We start from the raw sequence: 17,049 nt of genomic DNA, 5'->3' as shown, positions 1-17,049 counted from the left end.
GATAATCTCACTGCAAGAAAAAAAATGAATAAGACTACTCATTATACAATTAAAATAATAAAAATAAGGTTGGATTCATAAAAGATTAATAAAATTATATTTATACCTTAAAAAGTATTAATTTTCATAAAAAAATATTTTATTATTATTATTATTATTACTTTATGAAATAATTAAGAAAAAAATAAAAAACAAAAATAAAATATTTTGATTATAAAATTTACACTCATAAATAATAAATAAAATACTTTTTATATTATTTATAAAGATAATAAAAAATATTATAATTATTAAAAATATATAATATAGAATATTATGACTATTGACAAATTTTATTATAATTAATTATTAATATTAATATATATAATAATTTAAAATTGATAGTTTTTAAAAATAAGGAGCAGAAAAGAGAGAGAAGCATAATCAGTTAATCACATTGGAACCTATCGGTCATTATGATTTAACTTTCCAGCTAGAAATATAATTTTATTTTTCTTTAAAAAAAAGTATACTTTTTCCTATATATACAATTAGTCTGTGACGAAACATTAATTATAAATATATTTACATTTTGTGACAAATAGCAATTGATCATTGTTGATCACTGCTAGCTAGCAGTGCATTATACATACACCGTATACATTAAGATATGACAAGTGTTAAAGTGATTTCAACAAGCACAATCCATGTAGCAAACAAGGATTCAACGGTGGAGGAGGAGATTCAGTTAACTCCATGGGATCTCCAATTCCTCCTATTTGATCCCATTCAAAAAGGTCTTCTCTTCCGTAACAACCCCATCACTACTCCACCAATCATAATCCAACACCTCAAACATTCCCTTTCCTCCACCCTTTCTTTCTTCCCACTCCTCGCGGGCCGCCTTTCCGTTACGGAACACGATGACAACACTTCCTCCGTTTCCGTTATTTGCAACAACTCCGGAGCGCTGTTTGTCCATGCCGTTGCGGATAAATACTCCGTTAATGATATCGTTAGTTCCGTTTACACTCCACGCTTTGTGCACTCTTTGTTCCCGCTCAACAGGGTTAGAAACCACGAAGGAATAACCAAGCCGTTGTTGGCGGTTCAAGTCACCGAGCTCAACGACGGTTTCTTCGTTGGGTGCGCCATGAACCACGTTGTTGGAGACGGAACTTCCTTTTGGCATTTCATGAACTCTTGGGCCGAGATCTCACGTGGTTCGGAAGAATTGTCCAAGCCTCCCCTGCTTGAACGCTGGTTCCTTGACAGCTCCGCCTCTGCCATACGCGTTCCTTTGACGAAGGAGAAGATGATACAAAGTGGTTACGACGGTTTCGTCCCAGAACCTCAATGCGAGAGGGTTTTCCATTTCAGTAAAGACAAGATCGCTGAACTCAAGGCAAAAGCCAACGCAGAAATTGAAGGCGAAAGCAAAAACAAAATATCTTCGCTGCAAGCGCTTTTGACTCACCTGTGGAGATCCGTGGTTGGGAGCCAGGGTCTTGAGCCCGAAGAAGAAGTGAATTACAGCTTGACGATGGGGGGCAGGGGGAGAATGAAGAGTCCGGCAGTGGCGGAAAACTATTTTGGGAATGCGGTGCAGGTTGGAATAGTGCGCATGAAGGTTAAAGAGCTTCTAGAAGGAGGGCTTGGAAAGGGTGCGTTGGAGATGAACAAGATAGTTGGTTTGCACACGGAGGAGAAGATGAAGAGCTACTATAGGGGTTGGGCGGAGAACCCTAGGCTTCTGACGATGCGAAGTTTGGGGGGAAACAATACTTTAGTGACAAGCAGTTCGCCGAGGTTTGATGTTTATGGGAATGATTTTGGGTGGGGGAAACCGGTGGCAGTGAGGAGCGGAGCCGGGAACAAGATCCCTGGCACCATAACGGTTTATGCTGGGGCGGAAGATGGTGTTGACTTTGAAGTTTGTCTTTCATATGAGATATTGGAGGCTATGGGTAATTACCCTGACTTCATGGACGCCTTCTCCGATCCGCCACCTAATAATAACAAACTTTTTCTACCAAATTAGAGTCCTTTTGTTATGTTTAAGTGTTTAACTTAGCTTGTCACTCGCCACCACCTGGTTGTTGATGAATAAAGTGTAAGGTCGTGAGTAATATCTAGATGTTTTACTGTTTTCCTATTCCGTATTGAATATTGATCACTGGTGAGTGATGAGACCACATCAGATTGGATTAAAGTAATTGGAGTAATTACTTATTATTTCATCACCACTCATTACCGATTGCGTTTCTCTCCGTCCAATAATATCTTATCGTGTTTATTTGTCTTAAGAGAAAAATTCTAAACGTCCTTGGTAATTACTGGAAAAGATAACAAAATTCCCAATAATTTTTTTTTCGGTTTGTAATTTTTGTTTTTGTGAAATTAGTTAGCCTCATTATTAATATTTTTTTTAGATTAATAAAACATGCTTATATAATATGTTAAATTACTAATTTATTCATTAAGTATCAACTGGGATTGATAGATTATTTTTTTGGTTAAGAATCTCGTTTGTCTGCTTTCTTTCGTTTTTTCTCATTCCCAAAGTTCATTTCATACGATGCAGACAAAATAATGTTTAATGCTAGCTAGCGAAGCAAAGCCTAACATTAGGTGACAAAACGCACTAAACTTAATAAATAAAAAAAGATATGGGACGTGTTGATCTGTCGATCCAATTTAATTTTCTTTTAAAACAATGAGTAATTCTACAGATTATATATATAAGTTAAAAATTAATTTTTTATCATAAAAAAAGATTTCAAGCATATTTTCTGCTTTATTTTTGTTATTTTTATCATTTATTTTATTTTGCCATCTCATATATATGATTCAAATTGTATAACTTAATTAATTTTTTAAGTTATAGCTAATGCATTATAGTTCAAATGGCATAATTTCTCCATACTCGTCTAAAAAGTTGTAGGTTTGAGTCTCTTTATTTTTAGTAAAAAAAGTAAATATTTTTTAAAATATTTTTTTTATCACAAAATTCTATTTATATTTTTTTATTGTATCTTATTGTAAATATTATTGTTTTAAAATTATTTAGTAACAAAAAATAAAGTTAAAATTGTTATATTTTTTTATTTATTGTAGTAGTTTGAGAATAAATATTGTGATGGACATAACAATAATAATAATAATAATAACAATTTCAAAGATGTTACAAAAGATAATATCAAATCCTTATTAATGGACATAAATACATAATACATGTTCGCAGGTATTACTTTAAATCAAGGGAGAGAATTTCGACATGTTCGCCATAACGGTGGTTTATTCGGCGTTTTCGCCTTGAACGATAGTAAGAGATACTAATTAAAAACTTTAATGCCTAAATCAACAATAATTTAAATAGATTTTAATATAAGTAAAATTGAATTAAAAAAATACGTAAGTGTTAGTTAAAATATTTATAGAATAACGGGAGGATCTCTTAGGTTCCTCTGCAATGTGCATGGGTCGGATGCGTCAAGGGATTTGTATTCAAGTCTATCTGACCCATAGGGTTGAGGCCATGTGATAAAGAAATAAAAGATAAACAAAAACATAACGATTCAAATCAAGTAAAAAAATATATTAAAATTAAAATTAAAAAAAATATATATTAAAATTGAGTATAAAAAAAATTACTCTATTTTTTACTTAATTTCTTGACGCAATAAGAAAGGGACTCCTCAACCTAACTTGTTAACGTTACAGTTTGAAAATTAAACTGAAGGGACTTTTTAACTTTTTACCCAATTTCCTGATGCAACAAGAGAGGGACTCCTCAATCTCAATTGTCCACACCATGGTTTTATCACGAAACCAAAAAAAGAGGTTTTTAAACCTCTAAATCATTCTATACTACGACTATCCTAGTTTATGAAGTATTTATAACCTCTATATAGAAAATCCTAAGCTCATAAACATAAGGCCCAATCTAGTAATTAAATAAACAAAATCAAAATATATCAAATTAAATTAAAATATTCTAAAAATATAAACTAATATCTTCTAAATAATACTTGAACTCTTCATATTTCGAACATTTGAAGCACGTATCATTCTCCTCTTCTTCAAAAAAGATTCGTCTTCGAATATTGTAAGTGAAAAAAAATAGTATATGAAAAGAACAATAATTACAGGAAGATACTTTTTTTTTCTTTTTGTTTTTTTCTTCCTTTTTGTATTTTTTTCTTTTTTTTACAGTGATGTTTTTTTTATTTTTTTAAACAATAATAAAACGCAAATAGAAAATAAGAACACAAGAATTTAAAGAAAGACACGACAGATTATAACAATCCGAGTTTTTAAAATTAAATTTTATGCTTTGGATTTAAAAATAAAATTTAATTTAATTATCACTTATTCTATTATTTTGAATTATCTATCAGAAACTATATTGATAGTTACAGTCTAAATTGATTTTATAAATATTATTATTATTATTCAAAAAGAAAAAAAAATGGCCGAAGGACATTATTATACATATAAGCCACTATATATATTTATTATATATCTATATAAGAAAGAAAGAAAGCAAGCCGAATATGACACATTTTTTCTTTGCATGTATAACTAATGACACTTAAGTTTCTTTATTTCAATAATCATCATCATTTTGCATTCCTTTCACTGAATCACCGAACCACTAAGAAAAAGAAAGAAAGAGAGAGACCGAGAGTGTGGCTGAGGAGAACCGTGAAACCTTCGAGTTTCCGTCTCGATTTCTCGCGATCCGTAACTCTAATAAAAAATCTAATCCGATAAAAGTGTTCGTATCCTTCTCCTCTACGTGTTGGCGTTACTTTTGTCCGGTGAAAGTCGACGGTGACGTAGCTCCCCTACCCCTTGAGTTCGGTTAACTGGAGTTCTAGGAAGCACAGACGATTTTTGACGCTTTCTCCTTCAGCAGCTCGGTCAGAAAGCTTCTCTGGAGCTTTCGATAATTTTGATTTCGTATGAAGGTAGGGAATTTATTTTTAAAGATAAACGTTTTTAATTTAGAATGCCTACAAAATTAATTGAATAATTGTAAATATATATATATATTAATAATAGTAATGTTATTGAGTATGGATTATTGCTGTGAATGTGACTGTTTTCTGATTATTAAAAATTTCGCTGATTTGAGAATCGTTGAGAAAAAGGCTGGTGAATTGTTGAGGAATAGGGAACCCGTAAGGGTGGTTTAGACCGAATTTTAGAAAAAATGTCGCCGAAATTTTATAAAATCTGAGGTTTTATTTGAAAAGTTATTTTAAAAGATTTGGTTTTGGAAAATTAAATTATTTAAAATATATTTAGTTAAGAAAATATTTACTCTATTTTAAAGTTTGATTTATTAAGAAAAATATAATGTTTTAAACCCAATCTTTTAAGGAGAGATTTTGTTTTAAGTAAAGATTTGAGCTCGGTTTATTAAGAAAAGGAATCTCTGCCACAGGAGAGCAGAGAACAAGGATTCAAAGAATATTTTAATTAATGAAGTGTCTGCCACAGGAGAGCAGATGTGACATTGTTTGGGCCTTAGTACCAAATGTAAAGTGGGGACGCCCACACACTGAGAACTGTTTTCCAGATGTACGCTTATTGATTTGGAAAGTCACACTGATGCGGCCTAGCCGTACGACTTATAAGTACACTGATGCATCTGGAAAGCCATATCTGGGACTTGTGCCCGGGTAATGTCGGGAGCGGGTAGGCAACCGACACATGAGCTCATGGCCTGCGTTAGGGATAGACATGCATCATGTTGTTTGCACATTTGCATTTGATTGCGCTTGCTTGTCTTATTACTTTGTGATTGTATTGTTTGTCTTGTTGTGACTTGCTTGTACATTGAATTGAATCTCTTGCTTGCACTACTTGTTTGTGAGTGTATTAAAGTGATTACGAGTTGACATTTGACAGAGGATTAACTATGTGGCTGAGAGACAGAAAATGTGACTAATTTTTATATTTAAGTTTTGTTTTGAGTTAAGAGATTTTAAAAGGAAGTAATTAATTATCTAAAGTAGAACCAAGAGTATTTTCAAAGGGTTTGATAAAAATATTTTTTTATTGAGTAAAGTTAATTATTTGCACTTTATATCATTACTTTTACGGCATTCCCATTCCCTACTGAGAACGTGTGGTTTGTTCTCACCCCAAATCTTCCACCCTTTCAGTGACACAGGTTCGGAGATTCAGTAAAAAGCTGCAGACGATTCGTAGATTTACTTGTGATTCCTGTTGTTTTTATAGAGTTCCCTCGTCCTTGTTGCTTTAGGGTTTTTATTTTATCCAGAGGGATAGGTATTGTATTTGAGTTTTACATTGAATTCGTTTGTATAGCATTTATTATTATTAATAATTGTGTGATTTTTAATTACTAAAATCTATTTTCTGAAATTTTCTTAAAAACGGAAACGCGATATCGACGTAAAGGCTCAATAGTAAATTTATAATAAAGGAAATCAGGTCCGTAACGCCTTACTTTTGGTACGATCATGACGTGCTAAAAGTTAGGGTGTTACACAGATACTGGACTCTTTTTTTTTATGATAAAAGAAGAACAGATATAGATTAATAAGAATTAATCTAATACCTGAGCTTTAATACCAAATGATAAAGAAATAAAAAGATAAACAAGACAAGAATTGAAATTGAATAGAAAAGATACGTTGAAATTGAAATAAAAACAAAAATGATAGATTAAAATTGAGTACAAAGAGAATCACTCTATTTTTACCCAATTTCTTGACACAACAAGAAAGGGACTCCTCAACCTAACTTGTCAACACCATAGTTTGGAAATTGATTCAAAGGGACTCCTCAACCTTCTAACCAATTTCCCGATGCAACAAGAGAGGGACTCTTCAACCTCAATTGTCCATACCATGGTTTCATCACGAAACCCAAAAAAAGGGTTTTAACCTCTAAATCATTCTATACTACGACTACAATAGCTAATAAGGAGATATTTATAACCTCTTATTAGGTTAAAACAAAGAAAAATCCTAAACCCATAAATATGAGGCCCAATCTAGTAATTAAATAAATAAAATCAAAATACATTAAATTAAAATATTCTAAAAATGTAAACTAACATTTTCTAAATAATATTTTAACTCTCCATATCACGAACATTTGAAGCACGTATCATTCTCCTCCTCTTCAAAAAAGATTCGTCCTCGAATCTTGTAGGTGGAAAAAAATAATATATGAAAAGGACAATAATTACAAGGAAGATAATTTCTTTTTTTTTTCCTTCCTTTTTTTTGTTTGTTGTTTTTTTTGCACTTTATGTTTTTTTTTTAAACAATAAAATCAACAATGATGACAAAACAATAATGAAACACAAATAGAAAACAAGAATACGAGAACTTAAAGAAAGACGCAACAGATACTAAACTCTTTTTTTTTTATGATAAAAGAAGAACAAATATAGATTAATAAGAATTAATCTAATACCTGAGCTCTGATACCAAATGATACGAAAATAAAAGGATAAACAAGATAAGAATTAAATTTGAATAAAAAAGATACATTGAAATTGAAATAGAAATAGAAACAAAAATGATAGATTGAAATTGAGTACAAAGAGAATCACTCTACTTTTACCCAATTTCTTGACACAATAAGAAAGGGACTCCTCAACCTAACTTGTCAACACCATAGTTTAGAAATTGATTCGAAGGGACTCCTCAACCTTCTAACCAATTCCCCGATGCAACAAGAGAGGGACTCCTCAATCTCAATTATCTACACCATGGTTTCATCACGAAACCAAAAAGGGGTTTTAAAACCTCTGAATCATTCTATACTACGACTACAATAGCTAAGGAGGTATTTATAACCTCTTATTAGGTTAAAACAAAGAAAAACTCTAAAATCCATAAACATAAGACCCAATCTAGTAATTAAATAAACAAAATCAAAATATATTAAATTAAAATAAAAATCATATCACGAACATTTGGAGCACGTATCACCGTGTGATTGGTTTTGACATTGTTTGACTAACCTTGTGTGACCCAATTTAAAAACAAGGCTAATTTTATAGTGCCTATCAATTGTTGTCTAATTTTTGCCTAATTTATTTTTTGTGGTAAGTTTTAATTTTTTAAAAATAATTTATTTTTATATCTTTTAAATTAAATATTAATTTTTAACCTTTTTTAATAAATAGACACTATTTTTTAGGCACCATAGCATTCACCTTTAAACAAAGACCTAATAACTTGTTTTTATGAATTTAGATGGCTACAATATAACTACTATCTACTTAATATACTAAAACTGGGTTTTCCCCCCGACTAATGAAGGTGAAGTGTCGATCCCTCGTGACTCCATTTTCCTCCAAAATGAATACATTATTCTCTATTCTAAATTATTTTATAAAAAATATCTTTATTATAATTATATTATAATTAATATTTAATGAACAATACATAATTATACTAATTTAAGAACATAACTTTATTATAATTATATCAAATCAATATTTAATGCATTATTAAACTACTTATCAATTATCAATTAAAAATACTTTTAATCATTCTAATAATAATAATAATAATAATAATAATAATAATAATAATAATAATAATAATAATAATAATAATAATATGATAATTGCACCAGTCGTGGTAATCATGATAAAAATATTTGATTCTAATCATAAAATGATCAAATCTTATGATATTAATAATGCATATTGATTTTAAATATTTTTAGTTATTTAAATTATATTGATTTAAAAAATATTGATATAATTCTAATTCTTATTCATTATCCAACAACAACAACAACAACAACAACAACAACAACAACAACAACAACAACAACAACAACAATAATAACTTGAAAAATCTGTATATAAACTATTTCAATTACCCGTGTATTATTATTAAAATTCTATCTACTTAATATACTAAAATTGAGTTTTTTCTCCAACTAACGAAGGTGAGGTGTCTCTTCGTGAGTTTTTTTTCCTCCAAAATAAATATACTATTTTCTCTTCTAAATTTATTTTATAAAAATATCTTTATTATAATTATATTACAATTAGCATTTAATAAAAAAATTCATAGTTATACTAATTTAGGAAAATATCTTTATTATAATTATATAAAATTAATATTTAGTGTATTATTAAATTAATTATCAATAAGAATATAAATATTAATTATTAAATTATTATATTAATTGTATAATACTAATTGTCAATTATTAATATTTTTTAATTATTATTTTTAATCAAGCATAATTAATGACAAATTGATACATACATTAATGGTGAAAAATTGATATTGATAATAATAATAATAATAATAATAATAATAATAATAATTTATCTATTCTATTATATAAAAATTGGGTATTTATACTTAACGATGAAGTTGACGTGGCATGCTTTTGAGAGTATTTTCTGATTTATTTATTTTAACTCATTAAATTCAATTCATTACGATAAATTAATTATATCAACTAATTAATTTGATTAGATATTTAAATATCACACAATTTATTATAATTTATATCAATCAATTATTATCAATTACTTTAATTCATTACTTTATAAGATGCATAACAAAATAGATTATTTATTATTTATTCTAATTGAATGTAATAAAATAATAAATACATATTAATTTAGTTAAAAAAATTACTTTCTCCAGTATAATTTACTATAGATGTTTTTATATAAAATTAATAATTAAAAATAATTAAATATTATTAAATTATCAACTGTATGTCAGTTTTCGATCATCTTACTACATATACATAATTAATAACCATGACATTTAGTAGCAAAAAAAAAGATATTATAATGATATTGATAAAAAATAGAAAAAAATATTCAAAAGACAAAATATATATTAAAAATAAATTTATCAAAAAAAATATATATATATATATATATATATATATAATGATTAATTTAGTGTTGTAAATATAATATTTGAAATATCATAATTATCTAAAAATTCATACTTATATTTGACTTTCGTAAATAATAATAGAAAGAAAAGATATGGGAATAATGAATGTAGTTTAATAGAATAAATTATTATACGAGAATCATGGTAAGAGATTATAATGTGAATAATAAATTATCCTGACGGGCCTTCTTATTCTCGAACATATAAGTACCTAAAGTCTCCTAACGGTGGTTCTTCATATTTTTTCGCAGGTAGTTTTTCGTTTTACCTTTTTTATTTCTTTGTCCTAAACAATTTCACAAACTATAATAATAGCTGCATACGAAGTTGTTTATTTTACTCTTCGATTCTCATCACCATCTTCTCTTCTTCTTCCTTTTTTTCTTTGATGTTTATTTTACTCTTCGATTCTCATCACCATCTTCTCTTCTTCTTCCTTTTTTTCGTTGGTTTCAAGCTTATTATTAACGTTGTTGTTTCGGCAGCACTCTAATAAAAAAGAGGTTCTTTCTTACTATTCTCAATGCTTACCTAACACGATTTACAAATTAATGTTGTGCGATAAATCAATTTTTGGTCAAGTCAATCATCCTATTGTATTTGTGACCAATAATATATATGTATGTGCTGATGAATATCTTTCTCTCTTTCATTTTTTCCCCAACAAAATTTTTTCTTTAATTATTTGTATTTGAATATCTGTCTCGTGTGCTCTATTGTTACCTGCAAAAATGAGGAGCATTTTATTTATCAGCAAATAATATAATGAAGATGCAAAAAATGCAACATTATTATTTTAGATTGATTCAACTGAACGATTGACTTTTAGTCCTTTTATGATGTTACCTTTTTTTTTTCTGCGGTTGGCTCATTCCGTTCCTTTTCTTTTTCTTTTTTTGCTTTTGACAACACATCACAATGCATATATACTCCTGTATGTTTTACTTTGCTACACATTAGTTCATTGGATTTATTAAATGCTATATATATATATATATATATATATATATATATATATATATATTAACAATGATTCAAGCACAACTATTCACTTAATATACTAAAACTAAATTTTCTCTCAACTAATGAAAGTGAGGTGTCAATTCTTCATGAATTTATTTTTTTGTTAAAATAGATGCACTATTTCTCTTCTAAGTTTATTTTAAAAAATATCTTTATTATAATTATATTATAAATAACATTTAAATAATAATGCATAATTATACTAATTTAGGAAAATATCTTTATTATATAATTATATAAAATTAATATTTAATGTATTATTAAACTACTTATCAATTATAAATTAAAAATATTTTTAATAATTTTAATTATATTGATAATAATAATAATAATAATAATAATAATAATAATAATAATAATAATAATAATAATAATAATATGATATGATAATTATATGATAATAGCACCAGTTATTAAAAATATTTTTATTATAATATTATAATTAGTATTTAATGAATAATGCATAATTATATTAATTTATAAAAATATTTTTATTATAATTATATTAAATCAATATTTAATACATTCTTTAATATATTTATATTTATTATTTACCAATTTCTTTTATTTTTATTTCTCACATTTGTTAAATATTTCTTTTCAATTATTGTTATTTAATTTACTTATTTTAGATATTAATTATTAATAAGTCTACACAATTATTTTTTAACTATTAATATTATTGGTATATTAGTGTATTTTTAAAAATATTGGAGGTGAGATATCAATTTCTCATGATTTTTTTTCCTTTAAAATAAAAGCATTACTTTCAATATATTTAATTATATTTACTCTCTTTTCAATCTATTTTAAGAAAATATCTTTTTTATAATTATATAAAAATTAATATTTAATACATTATTATGCTAATTGTCAATCATTACATATCTTTAATCATTATAATTATTATATTAATTTATATAATTCTAATTCTCAATCATTGTGCAACTTGATACATACGTTAATACAAATTGATACTAATTATTATATTAATTGTATAATACTAATTATCAATCATTAATATTTTTTAATTATTATTTTTAATTGTTATTTTTAATCAAGCATAATTAGTGACAAATTAATACATATATTAATGGTGATAAATTGATATTGATATCAAATAATAATAATAATAATAATAATAATAATAATAATAATAATAATAATAATAATAATAATAATAATAATAATAATAATAATAATAATAATAATAATAATAATAATAATAATAATAATAATAATAATAATAACAGAAAAGGTCTAAACAGCACACATGTTATATTTTAAAAAAGCAAAATATATTTTTAAAAGGATTAAGATATCAATAATTAAAAATAAAAAAATAAACATAAATTTATAATTTTAATTGCCATAAATATGATACTAACGTTAATGGTGGTAAATTGATATTGATATTAATAATTAATTTTTATAATTATTTTTGTACTACTAAAGGCTATATATAGTTTTTTTTTTTTTTTTTTTTTTGCGATTCGTGAGTGTAAATCTAAGAGCTAAAGTATTCTTTTTTTCTAATTTGTTATTTTTCTTTGATTGTGCAATTGTTTCCAAGTTCAGTTTATAAATAGAGTTTAATTTTGATGCACTGACAGTGTAAAGCTTTTACATAGTCGTGAAATCATATCCGTTCTTTTGGATGACCATTCACGCGGTCAATGTGAAAAATAGTTATTTTTAGTGATATGTCATTATGTAATTGGATGCACGCGTAAAACTACTTTACACTGTTAGTGCATCAAAATTAAATTCTTATAAATCTTTGTAGTTCGTATTTTAAGTTAATTTTATAAGTATACTATTCCACATGTCAAAGACAATTCTTTTTAATAGCTTTGTAGATGCTAATAACTTTTATATTTAATTTGTTTTGCAGTACGATAAAATTTATTGTTCAATTAAGAATTATTTGACAAAAATATTTGAAAATGAATTGGTAGAAAGAAAGGTCTATTTCTTCTCAAATTTTGAGATTGAGAAATCAAGTGGAATATATCTTCCGACTGCACACACGTGCAAAATATCTTTTAAGAATGAGTCATGTATAATACATACGGCTGACGATCGTAAAATTTCGGATGATACATTTTAATTCGCTTGCCCATGATGATATATTGAAACAAACAAATGAACGATTATACTTATTTAGTACATATTTAATTTATATTAACCCACATACACAAAATTATTTTCCTTTTAATTTTAAGTTTCGTCAAAAAATTGTATAATAGCATCAATTTATTGATAACAACAATTTTAACAGTATATTTATAAAAATATTTGAAATTGTGTTATGACTTTTTTTAAAGGTATATCCTTTTATTAATATACTACTATTAGTTTTATCATTTAACATAAAATAAATGAGTAAATTCTCTTTATTTTATACACATACAAAGTTATAATTTCTTATATTATTCACTCATTTGTCCTTAATTTGGTACTTTTAATTTAATTTTTTTGTTAAATTAGATGTTATTAGACTCTTGACTGGAAAAGAAAAATTTATATCATGGTCAAAAATAGAGAGAAATGACTATACATTGTTATTGATCTTCATGATTTGCGGTATGTAAAATTTTAATATTTTAATATGAAAAATATCTTTTGGTAATAATTATGTGTTGTAGTGCAAAATCTTTTTTTTATGTATTACTACTTATTTCTTTTAATTCTCGCTTTCATTCAAAAATGAGAAAAAAAATAAGATGTCCGCTGTGGGATCAATTTATAATCTAATTACTTGATTATCTATGTGATCACCAAACAACTGAATACATAGTTATTCTCTAATTTACAAAATTTAACAAAAGCATTGGTAAGCATATTGATTTAGCATTTATTTATATATTTTTTATTTATGTTATATTTAATTTATAATCATATTATATCTATTTTTATCAATATATTTTTTTTAAAATACCATTAATATTAGTACATGGTGTAATAAATAAATTGAATGATAGAAACACGTAATTATATATTTTTTCAGTCAAGATTTAGTAAAATACTGTAATTTAGACTTACAATATTAGTATATTAATAGTGAAGTGGAGAAAAAAAATATAATATCATATCAAAAAATTTTTTTAAATCATAATTATAATTTATTATTGAAATCATAATTTAAATATTTTAAACGGGATAATTTTATTTAGAAAATTCATAATTCAAACATAATTTTTATACATTTAATAGCTACATTTAAATTAATACACTTAATACCATATTAAAAAAATGAACAATGCACATCATATTATTTATTAATTAATTAAATTATTACAATTTAAATTAATTTTAATAGATTAATTTAAAATTATAATTTTAATCTTATCACGTGCATGACACGGGTTATTATACTTGTTTCTTAATTAAAACAGTAGGTTATAATATTGATTATATATACATTTAATAGCATGTGACTCAATATATAATATCACGATAAAGTATTTGTTACGGCTAGGGGTGCACAAGACCCGGTCCGGCCCGAAGACCCGGACCGGACCCGATGACTTCGGGGCTAATTTGGCCCGGCTTCGTTATGGCCCGGTCAGACCCGAGATTTCAATAGATGGCCCCGGTTATTTATTAAATCGGGTTCGGGCCAAGCCTCGGGTCACCCGGCTCCGGTCTGTTGGACCCGTGTAGTTGTTTGTTACTTAATATTTTGTTGTTATAGGTTGGTATGACACTATAAATTATTATTATTATGTTAATCTTGGGTTGGTTGTTAACTTTGTTTTAATTGTCTTTTGAACTTTGAAAGTTTAATGTGTAATTGATATAATTATTATTATGAAACTTTAAATTATTATTATTAGATTCTAAATTATTATTATGTGAATGTTGCATTGTTATGGAATAATTATTTTTCAAAATTTAGAGGTTCAAAAGATGTAGAATCTAATTTTTGGTGATGTCGTGATAAAGTTGATCAAGACCCGGGCTTCACCCGGTTTAGACCCGGCTTAAATGTGGCCCGAAAGTAACACGATTTCATCAGGTCTAGGGTCGGGTAAGGGTCTCATAAATAGACCCGATCATTATTTAGGGTCGGGTTCGGGTCACGGCGAACCCGGCTTCACGCGGCCCCATGTGCACCCCTAGTTACGGCCTGGCCCAAGCAGTCCACGGGCCGGCCCGACCCGAGCAACACCCGACCCGAACGGTCGGGGGCAAGACGCTCAGACTCCGACCCGGACACGCCCCCTGACACGCGTCCCTAACAACTTCGCCACAACTGTGCAAGGGAGGCCTCGAAGAGGCTGGAAGTATGCAGCGACTCGCAAGTCGTCACTTCGCAAGTGAATAGAAGCTACCAAGCCAGAGACTCACTGCTACAGAAATACTTAGAGAGGGTCAAAGAGCTGAGCAAACAATTTGAAGAGGTCACGATCCAACACATTCCAAGGGAGAGGAACACACGGGCAGACCTCCTATCCAAGCTGGCGAGCACAAAACCCAGAACCGGCAACCGCTTCCTCATCCAAGGCCTCACGAAAGAGCCAGTAGTCGCCCTCCACCTGACCAAAATAGGCCCTTCTTGGATGGACTCCATCACCGACTTCTTGGAAAATGGTAAACTCCCCCAGGACGAAAAGGAAGCCAAAGCGGTAAGAAGGGAGGCCGCCAAATATACGATCATACAGGATCAGCTATTCAAAAAGGGACTCAGCCAACCTTTGCTGAAGTGCTTGCACCCCGACCAGACGGACTACGTACTCAGAGAAGTCCATGAGGGGTGCTGCGGCCACCATATAGGGGGCAAAGCCCTAGCAAGGAAGCTCATCCGAGCTGGATACTACTGGCCAACAATGATGAATGACTCCAAGGAGTTCATAAAGAAATGCGCGAAGTGTCAACAAAACGCCAACTTCCACAGAGCGCCAGCATCCGAGCTGAGTTTACTAACGTCCACTCGACCTTTCGCACAGTGGGGAGTCGACCTCTTGGGACCCTTTCCAGTTGGCCCGGGGCAGGTCAAGTACCTCATAGTCGCCATCGACTACTACACCAAATGGATAGAGGCTGAGCCGCTCGCTAGCATATCCTCATCCAATTGTAGGAAGTTCATGTGGAGGCAGGTGATAACCCGTTTCGGCATCCCGGAGACTGTCATTTCGGATAACGGGACGCAATTCATCGACAAGAAGTTCACAGAGTTTCTCGCCGGCTTGGGGATAAAACAGAAGTTCTCCTCAGTTGAACACCCCCAAACAAACGGGCAAGTGGAGTCTGCAAATAAGATCATCTTACTTGGTCTTAAAAGGCGTTTAGATAGCAAAAAAGGCGCGTGGGCCGACGAGCTTGCTTCAGTTCTCTAGTCCTACCAAACAACCGAACAAAGCTCCACAGGGGAAACCCCCTTCCGCTTAACGTACGGGGTCGAGGCAGTGATACCCGTGGAGATCGGCGAACCGAGTCCGCGGTTACTCCTCGCAGGAATAGAAGAAGCAGTGGACAAATACCTGGTAGACGAGGTCAGAGAGATGGCCCACTTGTTAGAGGTAGCGCTGAAACAGAGGATAGCCCTACGATACAACACCAAGGTCCTCAGAAGGGAATTTGAAGAAAGAGACCTCGTCCTGCGATGAAACGATGTCGGGCCACCGACCCCAGGAGAAGGAAAGCTGGCGGCAAATTGGGAAGGCCCTACAGAGTCAAAGAAGTGCTTGGCAAAGGCGCCTACAAGCTGGAAAGACTCGACGGCAAAGAAATCCCGAGAACATGAAATACAGGTAACCTGAGAAGGTTCTATTCATAGCTTGGGCACACCGGCCAAGCGGCCTAACGAGCTAGATAGATGTTTACTTCTATCAAATGATAATTTCCAATGATTTATTTTTATCAAATGCCTACCACGTTTACGGATTTGTTTAGCTAACGACTAATTTTTACTTGTCTGAATTCTTCCATCTACTATTCCCCAATACGTGTCCCAAACAATTGCATTCTTCAACGGCAACCCGGGACTGATCACCCCGGGAGCCAGTCAGATCACAGCCACAATTAATGGCTGTGATAATACGACCAAGACGGTCTTAACCACGTTACCAACGAAAACGGCAAAACGGACACAAGCAATAAGTCCACA

At 29.6% G+C, this 17,049-nt stretch overlaps 1 protein-coding gene across 1 annotated transcript; it reads left to right on the top strand.

The window, feature by feature from the left end:
* Positions 1–295: 295 nt before the first annotated feature.
* LOC112748561 (protein ENHANCED PSEUDOMONAS SUSCEPTIBILITY 1) lies at positions 296–2,225 on the top strand. The gene has a single exon (XM_025796790.3). It carries the CDS (start codon positions 650–652, stop codon positions 2,018–2,020), a length of 1,371 nt encoding a protein of 456 aa, XP_025652575.1. The 5' UTR covers positions 296–649; the 3' UTR covers positions 2,021–2,225.
* Positions 2,226–17,049: the final 14,824 nt, after the last annotated feature.

The sequence above is a fragment of the Arachis hypogaea genome, chromosome 15, assembly GCF_003086295.3.
Source record: "Arachis hypogaea cultivar Tifrunner chromosome 15, arahy.Tifrunner.gnm2.J5K5, whole genome shotgun sequence".
Classification (NCBI taxonomy): domain Eukaryota; kingdom Viridiplantae; phylum Streptophyta; class Magnoliopsida; order Fabales; family Fabaceae; genus Arachis; species Arachis hypogaea.
The sequence above is the reverse complement of the archived record's forward strand: the minus strand, read 5'-3'. Positions and strand labels throughout refer to the sequence as shown.

Bases quoted from the DNA above. Each gene is read 5' to 3' on its own strand.
- LOC112748561 (XM_025796790.3), top strand. From the start codon at position 650: ATGACAAGTGTTAAAGTGATTTCAACAAGCACAATCCATGTAGCAAAC.